Source organism: Herpailurus yagouaroundi, unplaced genomic scaffold, assembly GCF_014898765.1.
Source record: "Herpailurus yagouaroundi ecotype Mexico unplaced genomic scaffold, PumYag 190, whole genome shotgun sequence".
Classification (NCBI taxonomy): domain Eukaryota; kingdom Metazoa; phylum Chordata; class Mammalia; order Carnivora; family Felidae; genus Herpailurus; species Herpailurus yagouaroundi.
In genome coordinates, this window is record NW_024412421.1 from 20,669,844 (window position 1) to 20,694,388 (window position 24,545).

The 24,545-nt window shown below is 39.6% G+C and overlaps 1 protein-coding gene across 2 annotated transcripts in view; it reads left to right on the top strand.

Annotated features, from left to right (window-relative positions):
* UTP4 (UTP4 small subunit processome component) overlaps positions 1–24,545 on the top strand; it is a 31,991-nt gene that overhangs the window by 2,665 nt on the left and 4,781 nt on the right. For both annotated transcript variants that reach the window (XM_040442924.1, XM_040442925.1), the window contains exons 3-14: positions 2,672–2,863; positions 4,002–4,086; positions 5,829–5,918; positions 8,346–8,557; positions 15,169–15,340; positions 15,444–15,535; positions 16,736–16,832; positions 17,589–17,653; positions 18,904–19,026; positions 19,409–19,565; positions 21,574–21,680; positions 22,707–22,802. In XM_040442924.1, the coding sequence (XP_040298858.1) occupies positions 2,672–2,863; positions 4,002–4,086; positions 5,829–5,918; positions 8,346–8,557; positions 15,169–15,340; positions 15,444–15,535; positions 16,736–16,832; positions 17,589–17,653; positions 18,904–19,026; positions 19,409–19,565; positions 21,574–21,680; positions 22,707–22,802 (1,488 nt within the window). The remainder of the gene's footprint in view (positions 1–2,671; positions 2,864–4,001; positions 4,087–5,828; positions 5,919–8,345; positions 8,558–15,168; positions 15,341–15,443; positions 15,536–16,735; positions 16,833–17,588; positions 17,654–18,903; positions 19,027–19,408; positions 19,566–21,573; positions 21,681–22,706; positions 22,803–24,545) is intronic.

Here is a 24,545-nt window from a genome sequence, read left to right on the forward strand (position 1 = left end):
CCTCTCTCTTTCCAAATAAATAAATAAACTTAAAAAAAAAAAAAGCTAAGCACAGGCCTAGAATCTTAGTGGAGAGGTGCTTTTACTCTGATGATGTGGGTTTAGGAATCCTGGAAAGGGATGACTTACTGAGTTGACCCCTGAAGAACTAAGAAGTTAAAAAAAAAAATTGGGGTGCCTGTGTGGCTCGGTCAGCTAAGCGTCCGACTTTTGATTTTGGCTCAGTTCATGATCTCAGGGTTCACAAGATCAATCCCTCCCATGGGCTCTGATGACAGCACGGAGCCTGCTTGGGAATTGCTCTCCTTCTCTTTCTGGCCCTCCCCTGTGCATGCATTCTTTCTCTCAAAATAAATAAACTTAAAAAGAAAGTTAAAAAAATTGCTGATTACCATAAATAAGTCACATTCTATGCTGTGAAAAATGTGCTATGGTATATGCTTGTCGCACCCTGTGGTTTTTCTTATCATTTATGACAATTACAATTACATAATAGTTTGTACATTTGTTTAATGTTTTTCTTCCCCATTGAACTTCAAATTTTGTGAAAACAGGGACCATGTGGGTGATATTGATGACATTATTCCCAGCATTTAGCAAGTGTCTAGTGCAGAACCACTCCTGAGTTCATGTTTATTTAGTGAATATGTCAGTTATTCTTTACTGAATGTCTCCTATTTTTTCTCATCTGTTCTTATTTCAACAATAATTAACTTAATATTTTGCTTTTTCAATAGTCCCTTCCCTACTTCTTAATCACTCTCAGAACAAGAAAAAACTTTGTCCGTTAGAGTGAAAAGAGTAGGGGCTTGGAATAAGAATTAAAATGTTCTCTTCACATTTGACTGTGGCACTTTGCGCAAGCCCCTTAACCCACAAGTACTTGTGTCCTTTCAAGTAAAGAGAAGAAAAATTGTACCTACTCAGTGCTTTTTGTGCTGAGCAGACATAAGAATAAAGTGTCTTGATATATATGAAAACTTCTTTTTTTCCTAAAGTTTATTTACTTATTTTGAGAGCGAGAGAGCAAGCAGGGGAGGATCAGAGAGAGGCCCAAACAGGCTCCACACTGCTAGCTCAGAGGCTGATGTAGGGCTCGAACTCACGAACCATGAGATCATGACCTGAGCTAACATCCAGAGTCAGACGCTTAACCAACTAAACAACCCAAGGGACCCTACATGAAACCTTTATAAGTGCTCATAAAGCACTTAGAAATCTGAGACTTCAGGGGCGCCTCGATGGCTCAGTCGGTTGAGCTTCCAACTCTGGTTCAGGTCACAATCTCACAATATGTGAGTTCGAGCCCCACATCGGGCTCTGTGCTGACAGTTCAGAGCCTGGAGCCTGCTTCAGATTCTATGTCTCCCTCTCTCTGTGACCCTCCCCCGTTCATGCTCTGTCTCTCTCTGTCTCAAAAATAAACAAACATTAAAAAAAAAATCTGAGACTTGATAGTTAAGTAGCTGACTCTTGGTTTCGGCTCAGGTCACGATCTCACAGTTTGTGGGTTCAAGCCCTACATCAGGCTCTGCACTGACAGTGCCGAGCCTGCTTGGGATTCTCTGTCCCCGTCTCTCTTTGCCCCTTCTCTGCTCGTTCTCTCTCTCTCAAAATAAATTAAAACTTAAAATTAAAAAAAAAATAATCTTAAAAAAAAAAAGATTCTGAGACTTGAATGAGAATTTGGAGGTGAGGCGCAAACCCACAACCCTCAATTCAAGAGTCACATGTTCTTCCAACTGAGCCAGCCGGGCATCCTTTTGTTTTTTTATTTATTTATTTTTTTTATTTTTTTATTTATTTTTTTATTTTTTTATTTAAAAAAAAAATTTTTTTTTCAACGTTTATTTATTTTTGGGACAGAGAGAGACAGAGCATGAACGGGGGAGGGGCAGAGAGAGAGGGAGACACAGAATCGGAAACAGGCTCCAGGCTCTGAGCCATCAGCCCAGAGCCCGACGTGGGGCTCGAACTCCCGGACCGCGAGATCGTGACCTGGCTGAAGTCGGACGCTTAACCGACTGCGCCACCCAGGCGCCCCTGTTTTATTTTTAAAAAAACTTTTTATAGGTAAAATTGACACAATAAACATGTATTTAAAGTATACGTGTCAAGGGGCACCTGGGTGGCTCAGTTGGTTAAGCGTCTGACTCTTGATTTTCCCTCAGGTCATGAGGTCACGGTTCGTGTGTTTAAGCCCTGCATCGGGTTCTACACTAACCATGGGGGCCCTGCTTTGAATTCTTTCTGCTCCCACGTGCGCATGCACTCTTCTTTCTCTGTCTCTGAAAATAAATAAACTTAAAAAAATTTAAAGTGTATACATTGATAACTCTGACATACATGTGTACTGTGAAACTATCACCTAATCAAGATATTTACACTGATTTTGTAAGAAATTGCATATATCAAATCAGTTGGATACAAACTTTATTCTTTTGAAAAGGTTTGGAGGACAAGTCCTGGGAAAAGGAAACCAACTGTATAGGTAACTAAAATTTGAATCTAAAAAATGAAAATATTAATAGACATGATCTTCTGGTAGAACAAAACCCCATGTAGTCATTTCTAGGCAAGTGTTTTTAGTTTTGACGTTGTTGCCTGTGACCATTCAGTGCTGTTAGCTGATAAATTCAATGTGGGTTGACATGTTATGGCGTTTCTGTAGTTTTTTCCAGGTCATGAGTCTCGGGCTACAGAAGCTCTGTGTTGGGCAAAAGGACAGCGACTCTTTAGTGGTGGACTCAATGGAGAGATTATTGAGTATGATTTGCAGGCATTAAACATCAAATATGCCATGGATGCCTTTGGAGGACCCATTTGGAGCATGGCTGTCAGCCCCTGTGGCTCTCAACTTTTGGTCAGTAAGCAGCTATTGGTAATTTAAAGCAAGAATTCTCTTGTGCTCACATAAACATTCTTCCCTGTGTTTACAGGAGAGTAAAGTTAAGTTATATTATGACATGTAGCAACTCCATTCTGAAGTGGATTCCAGCAACCACGATGCAAGATTGGAATTGATATTGGGGATTAAAAATCTCTTGTCCTGGGGCAGCTGGATGGCTTGGTCAGTTAAACATCGGAGTCTTGATTTCAGCTCAGGTCATGATCTCATAGTTCATGAGTTTGAGCCCTGTGTCAGGTTCTGCATTGACAGCTTGGATCCTGCTTGGGATTCTTCCTCTCTCTCCACCTCTTCCCCACTTAAGCACACTCTCTCAAAAAACAACAACAAAAAAAACTTTAAAAAATCTCTTGTTTTTTTTACATCATTTCTACTGCCACGTTGGACCTTGTTTATTCATTTATGAAATGAGAGGGTTCGTTTGGTTCAGTATTTCTCAAACTAGTTGGAATTGGGAGATGTGGAGGCTGTTTTTTGTTCTATTATGCTTTATGTTTTATGGTAAATATCAATTCAGAATATAGCATGTTAATACGAAATTCTTCTGTAGATTGACAACACACTAATGTATGTTACAACTTCTGAGAGGTCCTTCCACAAGTTGACTTGTGGAACTGTTTTACCACAATGTCTCAAAAATTGAGTGCAGACTGAGAAGACTATCCCTCCCCCCTCACACAGACTTATTAAAATGGGTGTTTCCAGAGGTTTCATTTTTCTGGGATAAACCTATGATTCTTGTTTGATTTGTACTAATTTGTACAATATCTTGATGTTTCTTCATTTACATTGTATAGTTAATGGGTGTTTTATTTAGGCTCTGGGTCTCTAGCAGAGGTATGCTGTGAAATCCTACTTCTATTCCATGTCCTATACAGGAATTAGGCCACTGATTAGCCTGTTTTCTGGCTAGGATGTGAAGCCTGCCAAGAATACACTACCAGTTTCTTGGTAGCAGTAATTTTTTTTTTTCCTGTCACAAACTACTTTTCTGTTTCACAGCAAGTGATAGCTTCAGGGAAGAAACGTTTATATTTATAAATACATATATTTAGTTATATAAAATGCTTATCTTCTCTATTTTCTCTAATAGGTTGGCTGTGAAGACGGATCTGTGAAGCTATTTCAAATCACCCCAGACAAAATCCAGTTTGAAAGAAATTTTGATCGGCAGAAAAGTAAGGGTCATTTTGGTGGGGGCAGTGAGTAGCCTCAACAAGAAGTTATGTTTCTGTGCCACTGGGGATGGGCTGTTTTCCCGTGGGTCCAGGTAATGTTTTCTCTCCACACTAACTTTACCTCAATATAGGGTATGTGCTCGAAGCCATCCTCCACTCAGGCTTTCTCTGTCACGTTGCATAGTGGTGGTTGCCTGCTTAAGTAATATAGTAAACTAGAAATCCAGAGTAGGAAAGCTAATGTTTCTGTGTAAGTCACTTTGTTCTCACTTTTTCTTTTTTTTTTTTTTTGAAGTTGTAACAGTGCATAAATACTGAAACCTAGAATTTGCAAACAGTTGTCCATGTTCCACCCAGTTGACACCTCTAGAGCAGGGGTTGGCAAACTATTTCTGTAAAAACAGGAGATTAGTAAATATTTTAGGTTTTGTAGGCCATATGCTCTGTCAACTCTCTTGTTCTATAAAAGTAGTCATAGATAAATAAATGGGTATGGCTGTGCTTTGGTAAAGCTTTATCTATAAAAATAATTGGTGGACTTGATTTGGCCTTTGCGCCATAGCTTGCAGACTCTTAGAAAATAATAACTATCCCATGTATTCTGTGTCTGTTAGTAATATTTTTCATCTGCTAGTCAGAGTCCCTTTTGTTTTTAATGCCTTTTGGGTGTTCTTTTTTTATTTTTTTTTAAAGAAAAATATTCTTTATTTAAAATATCTTTAAGTAACGTCCGCTTCCAACATGGGGCTCAAACTCACAACCCCGAGAATAAGAGTTACATGCTCCACCAACTGAGCCAGCCAGGCTTGGTTTTTTGTTTTTTTGTTTGTGTTTTGTTTTTTAAGTTTATTTATTTTGAGAGAGAAAGTGGTTGGGGAAGGTGCAGAGAGTGAGAATCCCCAGTAGGCTCCACACTGTCAGCACAGAGCCCAACATGGGGCTTGAACCCACAAACTGCGTGATCATGACCTGAGCCAAAATCAGGCATCAACGCTTACTTGACTGAGCCACCCACGTGTCCCTTGGGTGTTCTTTTTTAATTATAAAGGTGATATAATGCTTATTCAAAATTCATGTGCTTAGCCAAGTGTGAAAGAGAAAATATCTCATTCTGTTCTGTAGGTAACATTTTGGAAATAATCTTCAAGACGTGTTTGTATGTTCATATAAATGAATACACACGAGTGCTTGTGCTTGTTTTTTCACTTGGTGTATCACAGACCTCTTTCCATGCCAGTCATGCCAGTCTACATGGCATTCCATTTAATGGTGTTCCATAATTTATTTACCAAGCTCCTATTGATGGATTTTTTTGTTTTTCACTACTACAACCAGGACGGCAATGACTATTCCAGTATACATATTTTTTAACACTCCTACAAGTATTTCTCCTTGATTAATTCCCAGTAAAAGTGCTGAGCCAAATAAGCATATTTAAATTTTGTTATGTTCTTAACAGGTCACCCTCAAAAGGGGTCGCCCTCAAAATGTTGTGTTTCTTTATACTCCCATCAACCGTTTCTACATTATTAAAGTGATATTAAATACTTCATTATGGATTCCAGAGTTGGGCAGAGTTGATCCTCATCTGTTATAAAACAGTCCTTCACCAGAGCATAGTAGATGAGAGCTAAGAGTGTAGAACGCCAGACCTGTAGGTAATTGTCAAAGGAGAACTCATTTACCCTTTACTGTGTATTTATGTGTATGTCCTTTTCTTTTTTTGTTGTACAACTCCCAAGGTCGCATCCTGAGTCTCAGCTGGCATCCCTCTGGTACCCACATTGCAGCTGGCTCCATAGACTACATTAGTGTGTTTGATGTCAAATCAGGTGACTGTTTTTCTCAGTTCATTTGGGGTTTGGGTCTTGATCCACGTTGCTAGTTTCCAAAAGCTTGAGCCCTTGTGCTTTTACTGACCTCTAGGGCCTAACCTCTCTTTAACCTTCTGAGATGTTAGCCATGGATTTCACTCCTTTCTTGGATTGCTACTGCTGCTTTTGGGGGAATCCTGTTTCTTCAATCAGATGGATATTTTTTATCTTATTTATAATAAGAATTCATTTGAAAATTCCCCCTGGAGCAGTAAGACATTTACTACGAAGGATCAGTTAAAATACTTGTGTATACCAGACCTTGGTAAAAGTAAGTGCCACTCTGAGGAACACTAGGTCTTAACACCATAATTGGTGAGGTGTGAGATCAGAAAGGTAGAGAACCATCTACTTTTCTCTGTTCTTGGCCTGAAAAATTGCAATATGGAATCCTTCAGTGATGAGACTGACTTCAGCTTGTTCAATAGGCCCATCTGTACTTCCATCTAAGATGGGAAGTAAAACAGATCTGGTTTGTCTCGTTTTTCTTTTTCCTTCATGCTTAAGCAAATTTTTTATTGTCTGTTACACACGCATAGTCAAAGAAGAACTCCTTGAGGCTTGTTACAAAGAAGCAGGAGTCCCCCTGTATTCCTTCTTTCACTCCTCAAAGGCGACCACCTGTAACTCTTAGCTAATTCTTTGATGTTTACTTGCACATATATAAATGTATATTTATACATTTGACTCATCAGATTCTTCCATTTGCATAAATTAGGCTCATATAAATCTGATTTTCTTTCTATCGCTTTTATCTTTTTTTTTTTTTTTTTGATGTTTATTAGAGAGAGAGCGTGCACACAAGCAGGGGAGGGGCAGAGAGAAAGAGTGTGTGTGCGTGCAGAGGTGGGGCAAAGAAAGGACCCCAAGCAGGCTCCGTGCTATCAGCACAGAGCTGACTCACAACCCTGGGATCATGACCTGAGCCGAAATCAAGAGTGGGACACTCAACCCACTGACCCACCCAGGTGCCCCTCCCCCTCTTATTTTTCATCTCTGACTTTTTATTCTGTTTCCTGAGAGTTTTTCTTTATCATTTATTGATGGACTGATTTTGAAGATTTTATTTTTTGGTACTGTCTGTACTCAATGTGGGGCTCCAACTCAGAACCCCGAGATTGAGGGCTGCACGCTCTACTGACTGAACCAGCCAGGTGCCCCTTATCTTTATCTTTTAAGTCCTGTACTGAGTTTTTCATTTCTGCCATTTCCAAAGTTCTTTTTGGTTTCCTGAGTGTTTTTTTTTATAGTGCTTTTTTGTTTGTTTCCTTATTTTCTGCCTTCTCTTTCTAAGGCTATTCAAGATTATATTTGTCAAGTATTCTTCATCTTAGCTGTTTTCTCTCTGGTATTCATTTTTTTCTGGTATTCTCTCTGGCCTCTGCCTTTCATATTAAAGCTTTGTTCACCTGTCTGGTGATGGCTTTCCTCACCACAAGAGTGGAGCTTACTGTTCGTGGGCTCCACTGAAGAATGATCTGACTGGACTGTTAGTTTGGGGAAACTCTAAAGAGACTGCACCTTCCCAGCAGAGTCCAGTTAAATCATCTTCCTTGTGCTGGTCATGTTTCCCAGAAATGTTTTTTTAATTCTCCTGCTTGATGATGATATGCCTTTCCACATAAATTCTGAGAAGAAAACTAGTGTTCTCAACATTCAGTTAGTAACATTTCACTTTATTTCCCATATTGTAATCCTACCCTCAGTTGTTCCTGGTATCTCTCTTCAGAGAGTAAGTCTCCAGTTTTGTTTGAGGTGGAGTTGGGGAGTTGCCTGGCTTTTTAGTTAGGGGATAGGTATCTGAAGGATGTTAAGTTTCATAAACTTACTTTCAACCTAATTTCTCCTTTTAGTTCCACTTTAACTTCTGTTTCTAGAGTTTTGGGCATCAGCAGTTCCCAAGTCTTTTAAGGATTTCATGGTATAAATCAAGTGGCTTCTTGTCTTTCCCCACTGTTGACTTGAGACATACTACTTTTAGGACTCTGCTACATCAGTTACCATTCCATGTTTGCTTTTTTAATTTCCCAAATTTTGTACTGTTTTATTCTCCCCCTTTCCCGTGGGGTTTTAGAAAAGAGCCAAATATCGTGCACACTGCAGTTAGGCAGTTTTAAGTGAAGTCTCAAATGTCTCTTTCAATTTCACCTTCCCCTGCCCCTCCAAATTTCTGTCTCCAGCTACCCCTCCCACCTCTCCCCCACAATCTTCAGGTAACCATTTTGGTGTTCCGAGACTGAGTTTACCACAACTACTATAACTACTGTTTACTGGCTTTTTGTGCTATGTGCTCAGGCAGCTGACTTAATAGATGCCTACCACAGGTGGGTTTTGAAGACAAAAGAGGTAAGTACCATTCAAATTTGGGCTTTTCTTATTTTTCAGGGAGCGCTGTTCATAAGATGCTGGTGGATAGGCAGTATATGGGTGTGTCTAAGCGGAAGTGTATCATATGGGGCGTGGCCTTCTTGTCTGATGGCACTGTCATAAGTGTGGACTCTGCTGGGAAGGTGCAGTTCTGGGACTCAGCCACTGGGACACTTGTGAAGAACCATCTCATTGCAAATGCTGATGTGCAGTCTATTGCCGTATCTGATGTGAGTATGGTCCCTGTTTTGAACGGTTACTGTATAACCTGGGGGATGAGTAGGGAAGGCTGTATCAGTAACGTAACACAAACGGTGTTCCCTAATCTTCAGTGTTGCATTGAAGGAAGATGAGTTTAGGAAAATGCATCTGAAACCCACATAATTTCTTTTAACCCTCATATTCTCTTAAAAACTAGTTAGAAAATATTCTCTAGATTAGTTAGCAGGGAGGTTTTCTTCAGACCCTCCCCACCCACAGTTAATCCAGTCTGATTTAGATAGGCCACAAGTATCCTAGAAGAATCTTGAGAGGTGCTATTTTCCTCTTTGTACAGTTCTTCTCCTGCTTCCTATCTTGGGAAATTAGATGATTTTATTAGATGATTTTGAAAATATTAAATTTTGGGGCGCCTGGGTGGCTTGGTCGGTTAAGTTTCCGACTTCGGCTCATGTCATGATCTCACAGTCCGTGAGTTCGAGCCCTGTGTCAGGCTCTGTGCTGACAGCTCAGAGCCTGGAGCCTGTTTCAGATTCTGTGTCTGCCTCTCTCTCTGCCCCTCCCCTGTTCATGCTCTCTCTCTCTCTCTCTCTCTCTCTCTGTTTCAAAAATAAATAAACGTTAAAAAAAATTTAAAAAAGAAAATATTAAATTTTGCCTATTTTAGTAAGACTTAAGCAGACTCGTGTTGAAGAAGTGTGCCTCTTCCCTTTTGGTAACATCAATTCTTAATCAGAAACCTTTGGCTGTTTTATCAGTGGGGCATGGAAAGTGACTTCGAGATTTGCTGACCAGATCCTTTGTCTTCTTAGTTTGAGGCTTGTTTGGTGTCTTAAGTGTGGACATGCAATATGAGTAGAGATCACTCATGCTGGCTTTTCTTGCCCATAAGTTGTTTCTATCCCACTTCACAGATTTTCCATGAGACCAATTTGATGGGTCTTAAAGCCCTGTGAAACATTTAGATGTCACATGTAAGTGTAATGAAGAACAAGTTGAAATGACCAAGAGAAATTTTCCTTTTCAAATAGAGTTTTGAGGGGCACCTGAGTGGCTCAGTCAGTTAAGCATCTGACTTCAGCTCAAGTCATGATCTCATGGTTGGTGGGCTCGAGCCCTACATTGGGCTGTCTGTTGTCAGCACAGAGCCACTTCAGATCCTTTGTCCCCCTCTGTCTGCCCCTCCCCCTGCTCGCACAAGTGCTCCCTTTCTCTCTGAAAAATAAATATTTTTGAAAAAGAAATGTTTAAAAAAATCGAGTTTTGATCCAAAATGGTTGCAATTATTAAACTTAAGACTTAATTATTAAATTTTGTGCCATTAAAAAAATTTTTTTAATGTTTATTTTTTGTGAGAGAGAGGGAGACACACAATCTGAAGTAGACTCCAGGCTCTGAGCTGTCAGCATAGAGCCTGACACAGGGCTCGAACTCACGAACCGAACGGTGAGAGCATGACCTGAGCTGAAGTCAGAAGCTTAACTGACCGAGCCACCCAGGTGCCCTGGTGCTTTTTTAAAGTGTAATCACTCAAATATTATGCACATGTTTCAAAGACCAAGGAAGATGTGGATATTTGTTACTATGTAACAATTACGAGAATACATTAAGGGGGAAAAGTAGCACAGTATAGTGCATGAAGTAGTACATAGTAGTGTATTAAGAAAAGAAGCAGATTTTGTATTAGATATTTATGTTCGATATTTTCTGCATATGTAGTTTTGCTAATATATATACTTATAATATTTCTGAAAAGATTAAAAATGCTAATGGTAGGGGCACCTGGATGGCTCAGTTGGTGTGAGTGTCTGACCTCAGCTCAGGTTATGATCTCGCAGTTTGTGAGTTCAAGCCTCTCATCGGGCTCTCAGCTGTCAGCACAGAGCCCACCTGAGCTCCTCTGTTCCCCCTCTTCTCTGCAACTCCCCCACTCACTCTCTTTCTCTCAAAAATAAATAATCATTTAAAATAATTTTTTTTAATGTTTTTATTTATTTTTGAGACAGAGCATGAGCAGAGGAGGGGCAGAAGCAGGCTCCAGGCCCTGAGCTGTTAGCACAGAACCCGACGTGGAGCTCGAACCCACGAACCGCGAGATCGTGACCTGAGCTGAAGCTGGATGCTTAACTGACTGAGCCACCCAGGCGCCCCATAAATAAACATTTTTTTTAAAACGCTAATGGTAATAGGGGCGCCTGGGTGGCTCAGTCGGTTAAGTGTCCGACTTCAGCTCCGGTCACGATCTCGCGGTCTGTGAGTTCGAGCCCCACGTCGGGCTCTGGGCTGATGGCTCAGAGCCTGGAGCCTGTTTCAGATTCTGTGTCTCCCTCTCTCTCTGACCCTCCCCCGTTCAAGCTTTGTCTCTCTCTGTCTCAAAAATAAATAAACGTTAAAAAAATATATATATATTTAAAAAAATGCTAATGGTAATTTTAAAGTTGGGGCTGGCAGGCAGGAGGCAGGCTTAATTTGTACTGTATACCATTTTACTATTTGATCTTTCTTCTACCATGTGCCTATAATTACTGTATTGCATTGAATCATTAGATACAAATGATTGTAAGACATGCCATAATTTTGTTATCATGGGAAAGAAAAAACACTGCCAATTAAATTATAACAGTGCTTTTCTTGAAATGTAAAATTTGTATTTTGTAATACACACTATTATGATTTAAATTGACACAATGTTTTTTTAATCAGAGAATTTTGGGGCCCCTGGGTGGCTCAGTTGGTTGAGCATCTGACTTTGGCTCAGGTCATGATCTTGTGGTTCATGGGTTCGAGCCCCATATTGGGCTCTGTGCTGACAGCTCAGAGAGTGGAACCTTCTTCAGATTCTGTGTCTCCCTCTCTCTGCCCCTCCTCCGGTCATGCTCTGTGTTTCTCTCTCTCTCAAAAATAAACATTAAAAAAAATTTAAACATAGAATTCATATTCTTATAAATTATTATCATTCTTGTAAATAGTTATTCTCTAAATAACTTATTGAAGAGCTCTATTGAAATAACTATTGAAGAGTTCTTATTGAAGAGCTTTTTGAGACCAAAGCATAACATTTTTATTATATTAGTCTTGTGCATATATAACCAGGAAAGTATGAATGAAATAAAGTGAATAAGGTTTTCCCAAAACTTCTTCACATGTACAGATGGACTTTGAATCACCTTTCAACTCTGTCATCAGGGTCCATGTTTCCCACACATGCCTCTCAGCCATCCATAGTGTTGGTAGATGATGTCCTACTGTAGTCCCAAGATTTTGTTTCAGGTTTTTGACAACCAGTCTGCAAGTTTTTGTTGTTTTAAGTAGGCTCCACACCCAACTTGGGGTTTAAACTCATGACCCTGAGATGAAGAGTTGCATGTTCTACCGACTGAACCAGCCAGGTGCCACCCATTCTGCAAGTTTTGATATTGCTCTTTATCTGAAAATAATACATATGCGTTAGGTTGAAAGCTAGAAGGTATCCTGATTTCAAAGATAGTTAAATGTGGGAAAATATGTGCCTGAGAGTCAGTAAACTGTTACGTATTTATTTTTATTTTTTTAGTGGATAAATGTAATTGTACAAATTCCAGCCCTCAAAATGCTTATCATACCCTATGAACTAGGGCATACTTGGTTTTGAACCCCAACTGTAGCACTTAGGCTACTTGGGCAGGCTGCTTCTCTCTAAATCTTAGTTTCTTTCTTTGTGACAACAGGGATGCTAGTAATACATACTTCATAGAGTTTGGGAAGGATTAATTGGGTAGTGCATGTAGAGTGCTAAGTGCAGTACGTGGCACAGAATGAGTGTGGTATTGGCATTTTCACATCTTTTTTGAAATTGATCCTAATTTCAAGGGTTTTCTCCACTACATTCATTCTCTTGCCAGCACAGTTGATTATTTTTAGATATCTTTTTAATGGATTTTCATTGACTGAAGAGTGGATGGTGGCAAATACCCAGTCCTTTGATCTTCTTAGATGTCTTTCACCCTTATCAAGTAGGCAAGTACTGATTCCTGCAGAGAGTTGTAGGGAACATTTGCTTTCATTTAGAGGTCAGTCTTGAGATTGTTTTTCTGTGTGAAACAGTCACTCTGTGATTAAATTAGGACACATCCCCCTCCCTTTTCAGGTCAGCGTTCGCCTTGTTTTTTTCCCTCTGTGCCCTGAGAAAGGCGTTTTCTTTTTTCCTTTTCAGTTCTTTTATGATTCTACTTTGGGGAAAGATGATGTGGAGTGAGTTAGAGTTGTCTTTTTGGTCCCTCCCTTTTGGTGGGACTTTGTACAAACTGCCCCCCCCCACCTTGTATATAAATAAACTGTTTAGTTGGGTGTGGAGGACAGTGTGTAAGTTCCTAAGCTGCTCAGCATCTCCACTCTTCCTTGGATAATGGTTTTCAAATAGTATCCTTAGAGCAGGAAAGGGAGAGGCTGGTTTGGGTTAAGTTATATGCTGTCCTTCAGATATGCTTTCCTTCTCACAATCATGTGCCTGCAAATTACCTCAAAGAGAGCTGGCACAAGATTGAGGTGGTGTGGTGTGCCCGGAGCAAAGGCTTTGAAGGCAGATGGCCATGTGTCTTTGTCGTATCTGTAGACCTCTTGAAGCTCGTTTCCTTACCTGTGTAAAGAGCTATTCAATGATGATGGCGGGGGGGGGGGGGGGGGAGATAAAGTCCTTACTCATACAAACATGAAATGGAAATATCAGAGATTTTCTGTAACTCATTAACAAGGAAACCACTAAGATGTTATAAGCAGTTCAAAGGACAATTTCACAAACACAGAGTTCTATACAGCCATTAGGAATGCTGAAATGAGTTTACAAATTGTTGCAAGACTCCGTGTCCACAGAGCAGTTAAGCAGTTGCATTCCATCAGGCAAACTTGTTTGGCCTAACTCTCAGTACTAGAGTTTACAGAGTTGTAAACTGGCTCCAAGACAGTGAAAGTGCTCCCTGAACAAGGATACCAGTATTTGTTATGCTTATTTCTTTTTTTTTTTAATGTTTATTTATTTTTGAGACAGAAACAGAGTGTGAGTGGGGGAGGGGCAGAGAGAGATGGGGACCCGGAATCCAAAGCAGGCTCCAGGCTCTGAGCTGTCAGCACAGAGCCTGATGCAGGGCTTCAACTCATGAACTGCGAGATCATGACCTGAGTTGAAGTCGGACACCCAACTGACTGAGCCACTCAGGCGCCCCTCTTACATTTATTTCAAAGTCATTCACACTTTCTCCTTGTAGGGCAAATGGTCACTTAACCTTGCAGGTTACTCAAGGACTAGAGATTATACAACATATATATGGTTCTTAACACAGCGAGTGTGTAGTTGATCCAGCTACATGTTCATACGTGTTTAGATATCTCATTTTTCTTACCTGACTAACCTAGTCTTGGTACTGTTTGATTGGTTAACTGCTGGTCCAGGTTCCTAGGTTTATCACTGCCTTATCAAAGATCCATCCTATTTTTTTTCCCCTGCTCAAAGTTAAATGTTTTTTTTTTTTTTTAAACGGGAGTTAAGATGAGAATGGTTTTGAGTATACAAAGGAATTTTAAAAATTGCGGACATACTAAGACCTTTTAAAACTAACACAAATCACAGTGTTCAACATCCTGGTGAGAGAGAGCCTAAAACTGAGGACCAGGCACCTGGGTCCTTGTGTGATACCCACCAGGCTACTTCCCTCCCTCCTCAGCCCACCCTCTCTTCATCCCTAAAAAAGAAGGCAATGAGCTTCAGGTTTTGACTACAGTTTTGCAGTCTTTCTTCCATTATTCCCAGTACTTTTTTTTTGTTTATTGTTTACGTACATAACAGAAAATACGCCATTTTAACCATTTTTAAGTACAATTCACTGGCATTAAGTACATTCACAGTGTTGTGCAACCATCACCTCTATCCATTTTCAGAACTTTTTCATCACACAAACTGTACCCATTAAAAAGTAACTCATTATTTCTCCCTTTTCCCAGGCCCTTTTAAAACCTTTATTCTCTGTCCCTATGAATTTGCTATTCTAGGAAATCTAAGTGGAATCATATAATATTTGTCCGTTTTTGTCTGAATTATTTTACCTAGCATAATGTTTTCAAACAAAGTTCATCCACATTAATACCATTATCAGAATTTTGATCCCTTTTTAAGGCTGGCTAATACTTCATTATATGTATATACTGATTATGTTTGTTCATCTGTTGATGTGCATTTGGATTTTCATGTTTTGGTTTTTGTGAATAATGCTGCTATGAATATTGGCGTACACGTATCTGAGTCCTTGTTTCCAAGTCTTTTGATGATACGTTTTTATTATATTAAATTTACTCCTAGGTGATCTTTCTTGTTGTTTTTCTAATGGGGTCTAGTTTGTATGTTTGAAAGCACTGTAATCGTTTGAGGTATACATTGTTAATTTTGTCAGTAGAGGGCACATTATTACCTGTGTGTGAGCTTGCTCCTCTAGTGGAATTGTCAGCTTCTGGAGGAAAAAGACCCCATAACCTACCTTACAGTTTTGGGCATAGGTTTTCCCCTAAGCTGTGCAGACAGAAAACCTCAGGGAATATTTTTCAAACTGGGCCCTGTTTTGCTCAAATGTACCTCCCTAATGATTTAATTTCTCAGCAAGAAGACAGTTTCGTGGTGGGCACAGCCGAGGGGACAGTATTCCATTTTCAGCTGGTCTCTGTGACTTCCAACAGCAGTGAGAAGCAGTGGGTGCGGACAAAGCCATTCCAGCATCACACACATGATGTCCGAGCCGTGGCCCACAGCCCGACGGCACTGATATCTGGAGGTGGGTTGCACTCGCTGCCAGGCTGCCGCTTTACCCGGCTCTGGGTATTTTCACGTGGGGCTTTTTCCAACTCTGCTGCCTTCCCTCTCCCCTCTCACTGCAGGCACTGACACCCACTTAGTCATTCGTCCTCTCATGGAGAAGGTGGAGGTTAAGAATTACGATGCTGCTCTCCGAAAAATCACTTTTCCCCATGTAAGTATTGTCCCCTGGCCCCCACCGTCCCTCTGTCCTATAAGACTGAGTACAGCTCACGCTTTCTGGGCAAATCTATAGGACTTGTATAGTTACCTACCTTCTTCGTTCTTCTGTTTGTGAGGTAAGCGTCCTGTAAAAACATTTACAGGGGCCAAGAGATGTACAGCAACACTCCTAGTTCACTTTCTGGGGAAATCATTCCCTCTTCTGGATAGATGTGGTTTAGGGAAGTTTGTTTTTTTGTTTTTAAGGCTGGACTCTATTATTCTGGGTGGGAGCACGAAAATCCAGGCTTCCAGTGTTCCTTTCTAGGTAAAAGGACATCTTCCCAAGCTAGAAACCCTTCTCCCCGCTACCTGCTTCTACGTTCCATTCAACCAGTAAACGTTACTGAGTCTACCTCCTCATTGTCTTGTGAATCTAGTCATTTCTCTTTACCCTGCCATTATCCTAGTTTGAATCAGTGTCTTTTCTCAACTGCATTCACCTGTTAATGATCTCATTTTATTATATTTGCTCCATTTCAGCCTGTTCTCCATTGATCCATTCAAAAAACAACTTTGCTCATCATTCCATGCTTAAAAGCTTTTGGTTGGTCCTTCAGGATAACCTAATTCCTTAGCATGGCCTCTGCAACCTGTCTTGATCTGGCCCGTCCTTCAGCATCTTCTCTCCCCTCTCTTGTCCAACACATGCTTCACCTCATCCCTACCCCCACCTAGTTTAGTGTGCTGAAAGACTGTTCTTATTCTCTGTAATGCTCTCTTACCTTTGAGCTATTTCATATGCCATTCCTCTTGGAACGTCCTGCCCTACCTTTTTTTGCCTGATTTCTCTTTACTAATGAGCCTCATCAGGGCTCCTGGCTTTATGAGGCTACATTGGATATCCTTTCTACTTTTTTTCACTACATGCTATGCTTAGTCCTATTAAAATTCTTAACACACTTGGTGCAACTGCCTGTTTAATTCTTTGTCAATCCTTTTAGACTACAAGCTCGAGGGCAGTAGCTATATTTTTATTTATCATTATGCTCTTAGATCCTAGGACAGTACTGACATATGGTAGTACTTAGGATATTTTTATGAAGTAAATGGATTTCATCAGTAAAAAACGTGCTAGGATGTTGCTCCTGTATCTAGTACTGAGGCGATAAATAACCCTGCTTATTTATCATTTTTCAATTCTTGGATACAGCGACGTCTCATTTCCTGTTCAAAAAAGAGGCACCTTCTCCTTTTCCAGTTTGCTCATCACTTGGAACTGTGGCGACTGGGATCTACAGTTGCAACAGGTACAGTGAGAGAAAGTCTTTTCCACTAAGAGGACTGGAGAGAGAAGCGAGGGATTAGAATTGCAGTTGAAATTGTGCTTGTGGAAAAATGGAAGTATTTTTCTGTCTTTGGCAACTTCTGGTTTTCCCAGCCACGGAGAGACCAAAGGAGTTCTTCAGAGTGTTAGAATTGTTAGCAGGTTACTGGGTCATATACTAAAAGTTTATGATTCTGTAAGGTGCCCTGCAGGGCATAGTGGAGGTGAGGGTTGCCCTGGGAGCAAAACAAGCTGCTGAAAATGACAAGATTTAATATTGGGTGGTGACAGCCCTGCATTGAGAAGGAGGAGGTCACGTGGCTCTTACTGGGGTGATAGTCTAGTGGCTTTTTGTATGACCAGTTGAGAAAAAGTTTGGGTTCTGTTGTTTTATAGTAGATAGGAGGGTTTTGCTTTAGGTTCCAAAATGAGCAAATGAAGCTGAAGTCGAGGTCTCACAAACCCCACTCCCACCCACCTCACTGCCTGGCTGTGTGTTAAAGCTTCAGAGAATTAGTGATATACCTTGGGCCACATCTGAGGCACCTAAATAGAAGCTAACAAAGTACTCACTGCTTTCCTCTTTATATAAACCCAGAAAACGGGGTTTACTGTGTCAGACGTTTTTTTTATTTCCAATGGTAGAGATTTCATTCTACCCAGAAATGACTTTTTAGAAGAAAAATGTACAAATAACGTTTCTTTGAGAAGAAAAACTCAGGGAAATTTCTTGTTCCAGGAAAGAATGGGGATACCCTTCCACTTTCTAAAGATGCAGATCATTTGCTGCACCTCAAGACAAAGGTAAGGAAGTTTTATCTGTGTGTCCAGGCTGTGAAATCCAGAACCATTTTCTCATAATGAATTTTGAGGGTTAGTTGACATCATAAAAGTCTGTAAAATCTTCAATTATTTGAATGAAGTACTTTGTCAACAGAACTGGGTTTCCTGTGATTATAAGTAAGGCATGCAGAATTTATTGGATGAATGAATACAGAAAATTGGTGTGTTGTTGTTGTTATGTAAATAACTTGTGTATTTTTATAAAATTGAAATGGTAAAAGAGTATACAATGAGAAATGAGCCTCTTCCTTACCCAAATCCTGGTCCCACTCTGCCAATAGTTTCTTACATGTCCTTCTAGAAAAAATTTCCACCCATGTGTGCAGGTGTATATCCTTCCTTTCTACAGTAATGAGAATATAACATGCACACTGCTTTGTAATTTCCTTTTAAATGTCTTTTTTTTTAAGTTCTAATTTTTTTTTTTTTAGTAATCTCTATACTCAACATGGAGCTTGATCTCATAACCCTGAGATCAAGAAACACATGCTTTTCCAACTCAGCCAGCAAGGTGCCCCTAAATGTCCTTATTTTAATTACACAAATATTTGCAAATACAGTTTTACTGTGAAGAATTTATACACTATTCATAGTTTATATTCTTGAATGCCTCTTAAAATTCTAGTCCACTCTCCTGGAATAATTACTTGATTAGCTGTTTCTCCTTCCAGGTATTTTTCTATGTGACAGTGTATATGTATGTATACATACATACATATAATTAGATATTTTGGGAGTTTTTTGAATTATATAATGTTACATTGAACTTTTCCTTTGTTTTTCAGATTTTTTTTTTTTTTTTTTGCTATTTCTTACAGGTTGTTAGGTATCATAGACAAAATGAAACAAACATAACTCAGAAAATTAGTTTTCCAAGTCACCTGGCCTACAAAACCTTACTGTATTAAATGCTTTTCTTCTCAGGTTTCTAGTTAGGTTTTAGTATGAAGCCATCTTTAAGGTACACGAAGGGCTGAGAGAAGTTCACATATTCATAGACCTCTGTTCTTAGTTTTGGAAATCAAGCCACACCATTCAGGTGCTGTACCTCTGAAATAATCCTAGTGGCACATAGCATATGTGTGTCAAGATTATGTGTAGGTATTTGTGGTTATGGCCAGAGTGGCAACAGCTTGAGGATTCATGTCACAGTGAACCTTGACATAATGAAGTTTTTCATGAATATTCATCCTGATTTCTGACATTGCCAGGGTCCTGAGAACATTATTTGCAGCTGTATCTCCCCGTGTGGAAGTTGGATAGCCTATTCTACAACTTCTCGTTTTTTTCTTTATCGGTTGAATTATGAACATGACAACATAAGCCTCCAAAGGGTAAGTGATAACCCAATGTCTGGTTGAACAAGAAAAAATTTGTTAAGTGTGTGATTTTTGTGTGAAGCAGAACATACTGAGTATGAATCATGAAAAGCTATTTGGAGACAGCTGTTTATAAAACAGTATTTTATTTCCATTTTGAATAGATTATGTTTTTGGAGGCATAGGGAAATGCCAGAAAGTGGCAATAAAGCATAGGCTTTTGCAGAGATGAAAGGGGGGATGGAAAGGTTGTAATGGGCATGTTAGTGTTCCTTGATCAGTTGGCTTCCTTAGATCAGGGAGTATTAATGTCTTTTAAGCTAGGCTGTGATTATTTTTGATGGATTCTAGGTCTCACTTCTCTCTCTTACTGGTTTTTACTACTGGTTCACCCAAGGTTTCCAAAATGCCAGCATTCCTTCGCTCTGCCCTTCAGATTTTGTTTTCTGAAGATTCAACAAAGCTCTTTGTGGCATCAAATCAAGGGTCTCTGCATATCATTCGGCTATTGGAAGGAAGCTTCAAGCACCTGCATACTTTCCAGCCTCAGTCAGGTGGGAACTTGGTAACTGGCCAAGGGGGAGAGTTGTCAGTCTCTGATGTATCTTTTTTTCCCTTTTAAACCTAAATCATTGTCGGGGCTCCCTAATGCTCTTCTCCACCCTGTAAATACTCACATGTTTGCAATTTAAAGTAGGAGGAGATATCTGGTGAAAAATGCTTGATGAGATCTGAAATGTTCCTTACACCTACTCTTTTCTCACTGGATTTTTTTAGTCCTTATTTGGGGCCAGAAATTTCATCACCCTTCGAGTTTGTTAGCAGAGCAAGAAAGTTAAAATCATCTTAATACTGACACCCAGAAATAACTGCCATTAATATTTTTGTGTATTTTTTTTGTTTTAATTTTTTAAATATTTATTGTTGAAGGAGAAACAAAGTGTGATTGGGGGAGGGGCAGAGAGAGAGAGGAAGATATAGAATGTGAGGCAGGCTCCAGGCTCTGAGCTGTCAGCAGAGAGCTTGATGTGGGGCTTGAACTCAAGAACCATGAGATCATGACCTGAGCTGAAGTCGAGACACTTAATCAATGGAGCCACTCAGACGCCGCTATTTTTGTGTATTTCTGATAAATGTTTATATATAGGTAATTTTTTGGACGTGTTAATTTTTTTGGTTGGTGGTTTTCAATAAAGATGAACTTACACATGCATTTGTATTACCTGTCACCCCTGTTCTCTGAGAGCATTAGTATGCATGACTAAGTAACTGTGTATAGCTAACTGTTGCTGAGTTCATGATTGAGAACTTAGTACCCAGTACTTGCCATGGGCCTTTTCCTTTCTCTCTTGCCCTAGATATAGCAGCTTCACTGTCATTTAGACTCCATCAGCCTAAAACATCAACTCTTTTGACTTAAACTTTCACTATTCATAAGCTGCTCCAGAAGCATACAGGAAAAGAAATCCACAAGTTAGGAGGCAGATAAATAAGAGACAGTGTATTTTGAGTGCCTGTATATGTTTTTATTAAAAACAACTTAGACTCTGTATTTGGCATTTAGCATGTCTTAAAATTAGGCTCGGCATTATAGGTACTACTTTATTTGCTCCTCTTCTTCCATCTCTTGTCCTCTTATAGTCAAGCTGGTTTCTTCATAGCCCTTAAACCTGTGTATTCCAGTCCTTGTCACTTAGCTCATGTTCTCCATCCTTTTCCACCCATCCTTTAGCATCTGGTTTATGTCTTGTTATAAAGCTTCTTCATCCTTTGGGGGTGTTGTTTGCAGCACAAATTTTGGCATATAACATCACTGTTTGATTTTTAACCCACAAGTCTTCATTTTGCCAGATTGGTTTAAAATCCCTTGATGACAGAGATGGCCCATATGTGCCCATGCTCCCTTAGTGCTAAATATACAGCAGGTACCCAATAAATTAAAGACATGCGTCAAGCCTTTTGAGCTTGCTGTTTGTCCTTAGCTTTGATTAAAAACCATTTGGTAGGAAAGGAGTTTGAAACAATTAAAATACAGACTTTAGGTAGCTGCTGCCTTGATTCTCCATTTCTCTGGTAGACAGTGTCTCAGACTTGAGCAAGTGATGCCTTCAGGTTTATCTCTGGCTCCTCTTTACATGATGGATGGCTAATTAAATGAAAATAGTAGACTAACATGTAAGACTTACTTGCAAAACTATCAAATTATCCAATTGTGATTTAAATAAAAGTCTTGGGACGCCTGGGTGGCTCAGTCGGTTAAGCTACCGACTTCGGCTCAGGTCATGATCTCATGGTTTGTGAGTTTGGGCCCGCATTAGGCTGCACAGACGGTGCAGAGCCTGCCTGGGGTTCTCTCTCTCCCTCTCTTTCTGCCCCTCTCTCCCTTGTGCTCTTTCTCAAAAATAAATAAGTAAACTTAAAAAAATTTTCTCCCTCTTTAAAAACTACAAAATAATAATAAATAAATACATAAAAGTCTTGATTGACTTTTGCCATCATATCCAGGCCAGGGCTGGCTGTGGACACTGAATTTAGAGATTAACTATTGTTCTGTCTGCACAGGGACAGTGGAGTCCATGTGTCTTTTGGCAGTCAGTCCAAATGGGAATTGGCTAGCTGCATCAGGTACCAGTGCTGGAGTCCATGTGTACAACATAAAACATCTAAAGGTAAGCATAGGGTGTAGTAGTAGGAAACAAGAGGAAGTTAGCCGTGCAGTTACAAGACTCAAAGCAGATTGGTATGACCTGGAAAATTAGTGGACATTTTTGTTTTTTAAACTAAGAATTTTTCCTGTTTTATTTGTTTGGAGCCCCAAAACTATAATCTGCAACATTAAAATCAGTCAATTGGAACAGTGAAAACACGCTTGTACAAAATTTTGAAATTAAGGATTTATGGGTAATGAATTCACATCCAGATTATTTCTATATTCTGGTGAGGAAAATTCTGATTTACCCAGATGAATAGTTGCAGATAGTAACAATTTCTTTTAACAGCTTGCCTTGTAATCTCAAGGTATTTTTAAATTAAACAGAAGTTTGACAAAGGAGTAACAGGAAAATACTTTTCATTAATCAGTAATGATCTTGTCATTCACACATTGAATTACTAATGATCCCTTACAAGTTTTCATCTTCATCCTAAAAATCAGTTAAGAACTACCCAAAACTTGGAATGAGCATCAGAAGTTTATAGAATACCAAACTGCAACATTTAGTGAGTTTGTCTATTAACTGCATAACTTAATCTTTATGACGTTGTGGCAGAAGCACGTACTGCTCTTTGAGCTTTGCCTGACACTGTAGTGTTGCACGTGTCTTGCAACTTGCATAAATGTCCGTGTCAAGGCATTAGTTTCTTTTAAATTTAGTGTAGAGCTACAGATTCCTTGTTCAATGATGTGTTTATGAACAATTCATATAGATGAGAGATAGCAGCAAAAGCTTTACTCTGAAGTTTTCTGCAAATGCTGTCAGTTGTGTGAGCGTTAAATTTGTGGGGTTTTTTTTTTTTTTTTAATTTTAAATAAAATTAAGGTTTATTGTTTGTGGGTACTGCCTGATGTTTGTGGGAACTTCCATAGAACTCTTTTGAGTTCTAAGGAACGCTATTTAAAAACTGACCTAGACCATCAAGTCATTCCTGAAAGGAGGTATATAGAGTTATCTTTTGTGTCTGTCATTTGTTCTCAGCTTCACTGCACAGTACCTGCCTATAATTTCCCTGTGACTGCTCTGGCTATTGCCCCCAATACCAACAACCTTGTCATTGCTCATTCTGATCAGCAGGTAAGAGATACCAGCACTTTCTAATTCCTTTCTGCTGGATAATAACTAGGAAGCTAAGATAATGACAATTTTGGAGGAGCTTTTAATTAAAAGTACTGGATGATACATAGGTAGTTTCCTCCTGTGTGAAGTAAAACTTTGTGTGTAGCGTGGGTACATTATAGGCCAGTAATATCCTTTGGCTTGATGGGCACAATGGAATGATGAGCACTGAGATAATAGAGTAAAGATGTACAGGAAGGAGGAGCAATTTTTAAGTACTCATTTTACTGAGTGTTTATAGACTAGAGATGACATAGACCCAGGTGTTAGACTGGGTATAGGATATAGTAAGATCTTAAGAGTTGAAATGACGAAAAGATCATATATTTCACCTTCAGTTTTGAAATAACGAAATCAGGCCATAGTGAAGTCTGTTGTCTGTAACAGACTTACCAAAATGAGTGCATAGCCTACTGCTTTTTTCCATACCAAGTTGTAAGAAGATCTTTAAAGTACCCGAATTGTGGGGGCGCCTTGGTGGCTCAGTCAGTTGAGCATCTGACTTCTGCTCAGGTCATGAACTCGCAGTTCGTGAGTTTGAGCCCCGTGTTGGGCTCTGTGCTGACAGCTCAGAGCTGGAGCTGCTTTGCATTCTGTGTCTTCCTCTCTCTCTATTCCTCCCCTGCTCATACTCTTTCGCTCGCGTGCTTGCTCTCTCTCTCGGTCTCTCTCTGTCAAAAATAAATAAAGATTAAAAAAAATTTTTTTTTTAATATTTGAGTTATAGAACACATTGTGAAGTGATCAATACTTATATATTCTCATCTGTAAAATGGGCATAATACTTTCCTCACTGAGCTGTTGGAAAGATTAAGTATGATCTCACACATTGCACACGTGTATATGTTCTATTCAGAAAATGAAATCTCTCATTTCAGTTTTGTGGGGTTTTGTCCTTGACTAGAGTCTGAAAGATTAGTGAAGCCACATGTTTGTCTTTGTCACACATAAGTCCACCTGATGCCTTTTCCTGGCATTTGGTCCCATAGGGGCTTCAGTTATTAAAGCTGGTGGGAAATTTTTTATATCTTTTAGATTAGCAGAAAATCAGTAGAGTTGATAGTACACAGTGCTGGGAGGACACAGTGAGATATGTAAAAAAAAATTTAAATCCATGTAATCTTTGATTCACAAGTTCTAATTCTAAAAGTTCTTCCTGTAGATATAAACCTTGAATTGTGCAAAAAGACATTGATAAAGAGATCATCATTGCAGCCTTGTTTACAGTAGTGAAAGACTGGAAATAAGTGGCCATTAAACAGATGAGATAAGTAAATCATGGTACATCCAAAAGTGAATGGCTTGTTATGTGTTCTTTAAGGAGGCAAGAGTGATATATAGATATAGTTATTGGTATCAACATGGGTCAGTCTCCATGGTATAATGCTAAATGAAAAATGCAACATGCAGAATAGCATATGTTGTATGCATAAAATTTCTGGAAAGATGTAAATAAGAAATAGGCTGCTATTAAAACCCTCGAGGAGGGGCGCCTGGGTGGCGCAGTCGGTTAAGCGTCCGACTTCAGCCAGGTCACGATCCCGCGGTCCGCGGGTTCGAGCCCCGCGTCGGGCTCTGGGCTGATGGCTCAGAGCCTGGAGCCTGTTTCCGATTCTGTGTCTCCCTCTCTCTCTGCCCCTCCCCCGTTCATGTTCTGTCTCTCTCTGTCCCAAAAATAAATAAACGTTGAAAAAAAAAAAA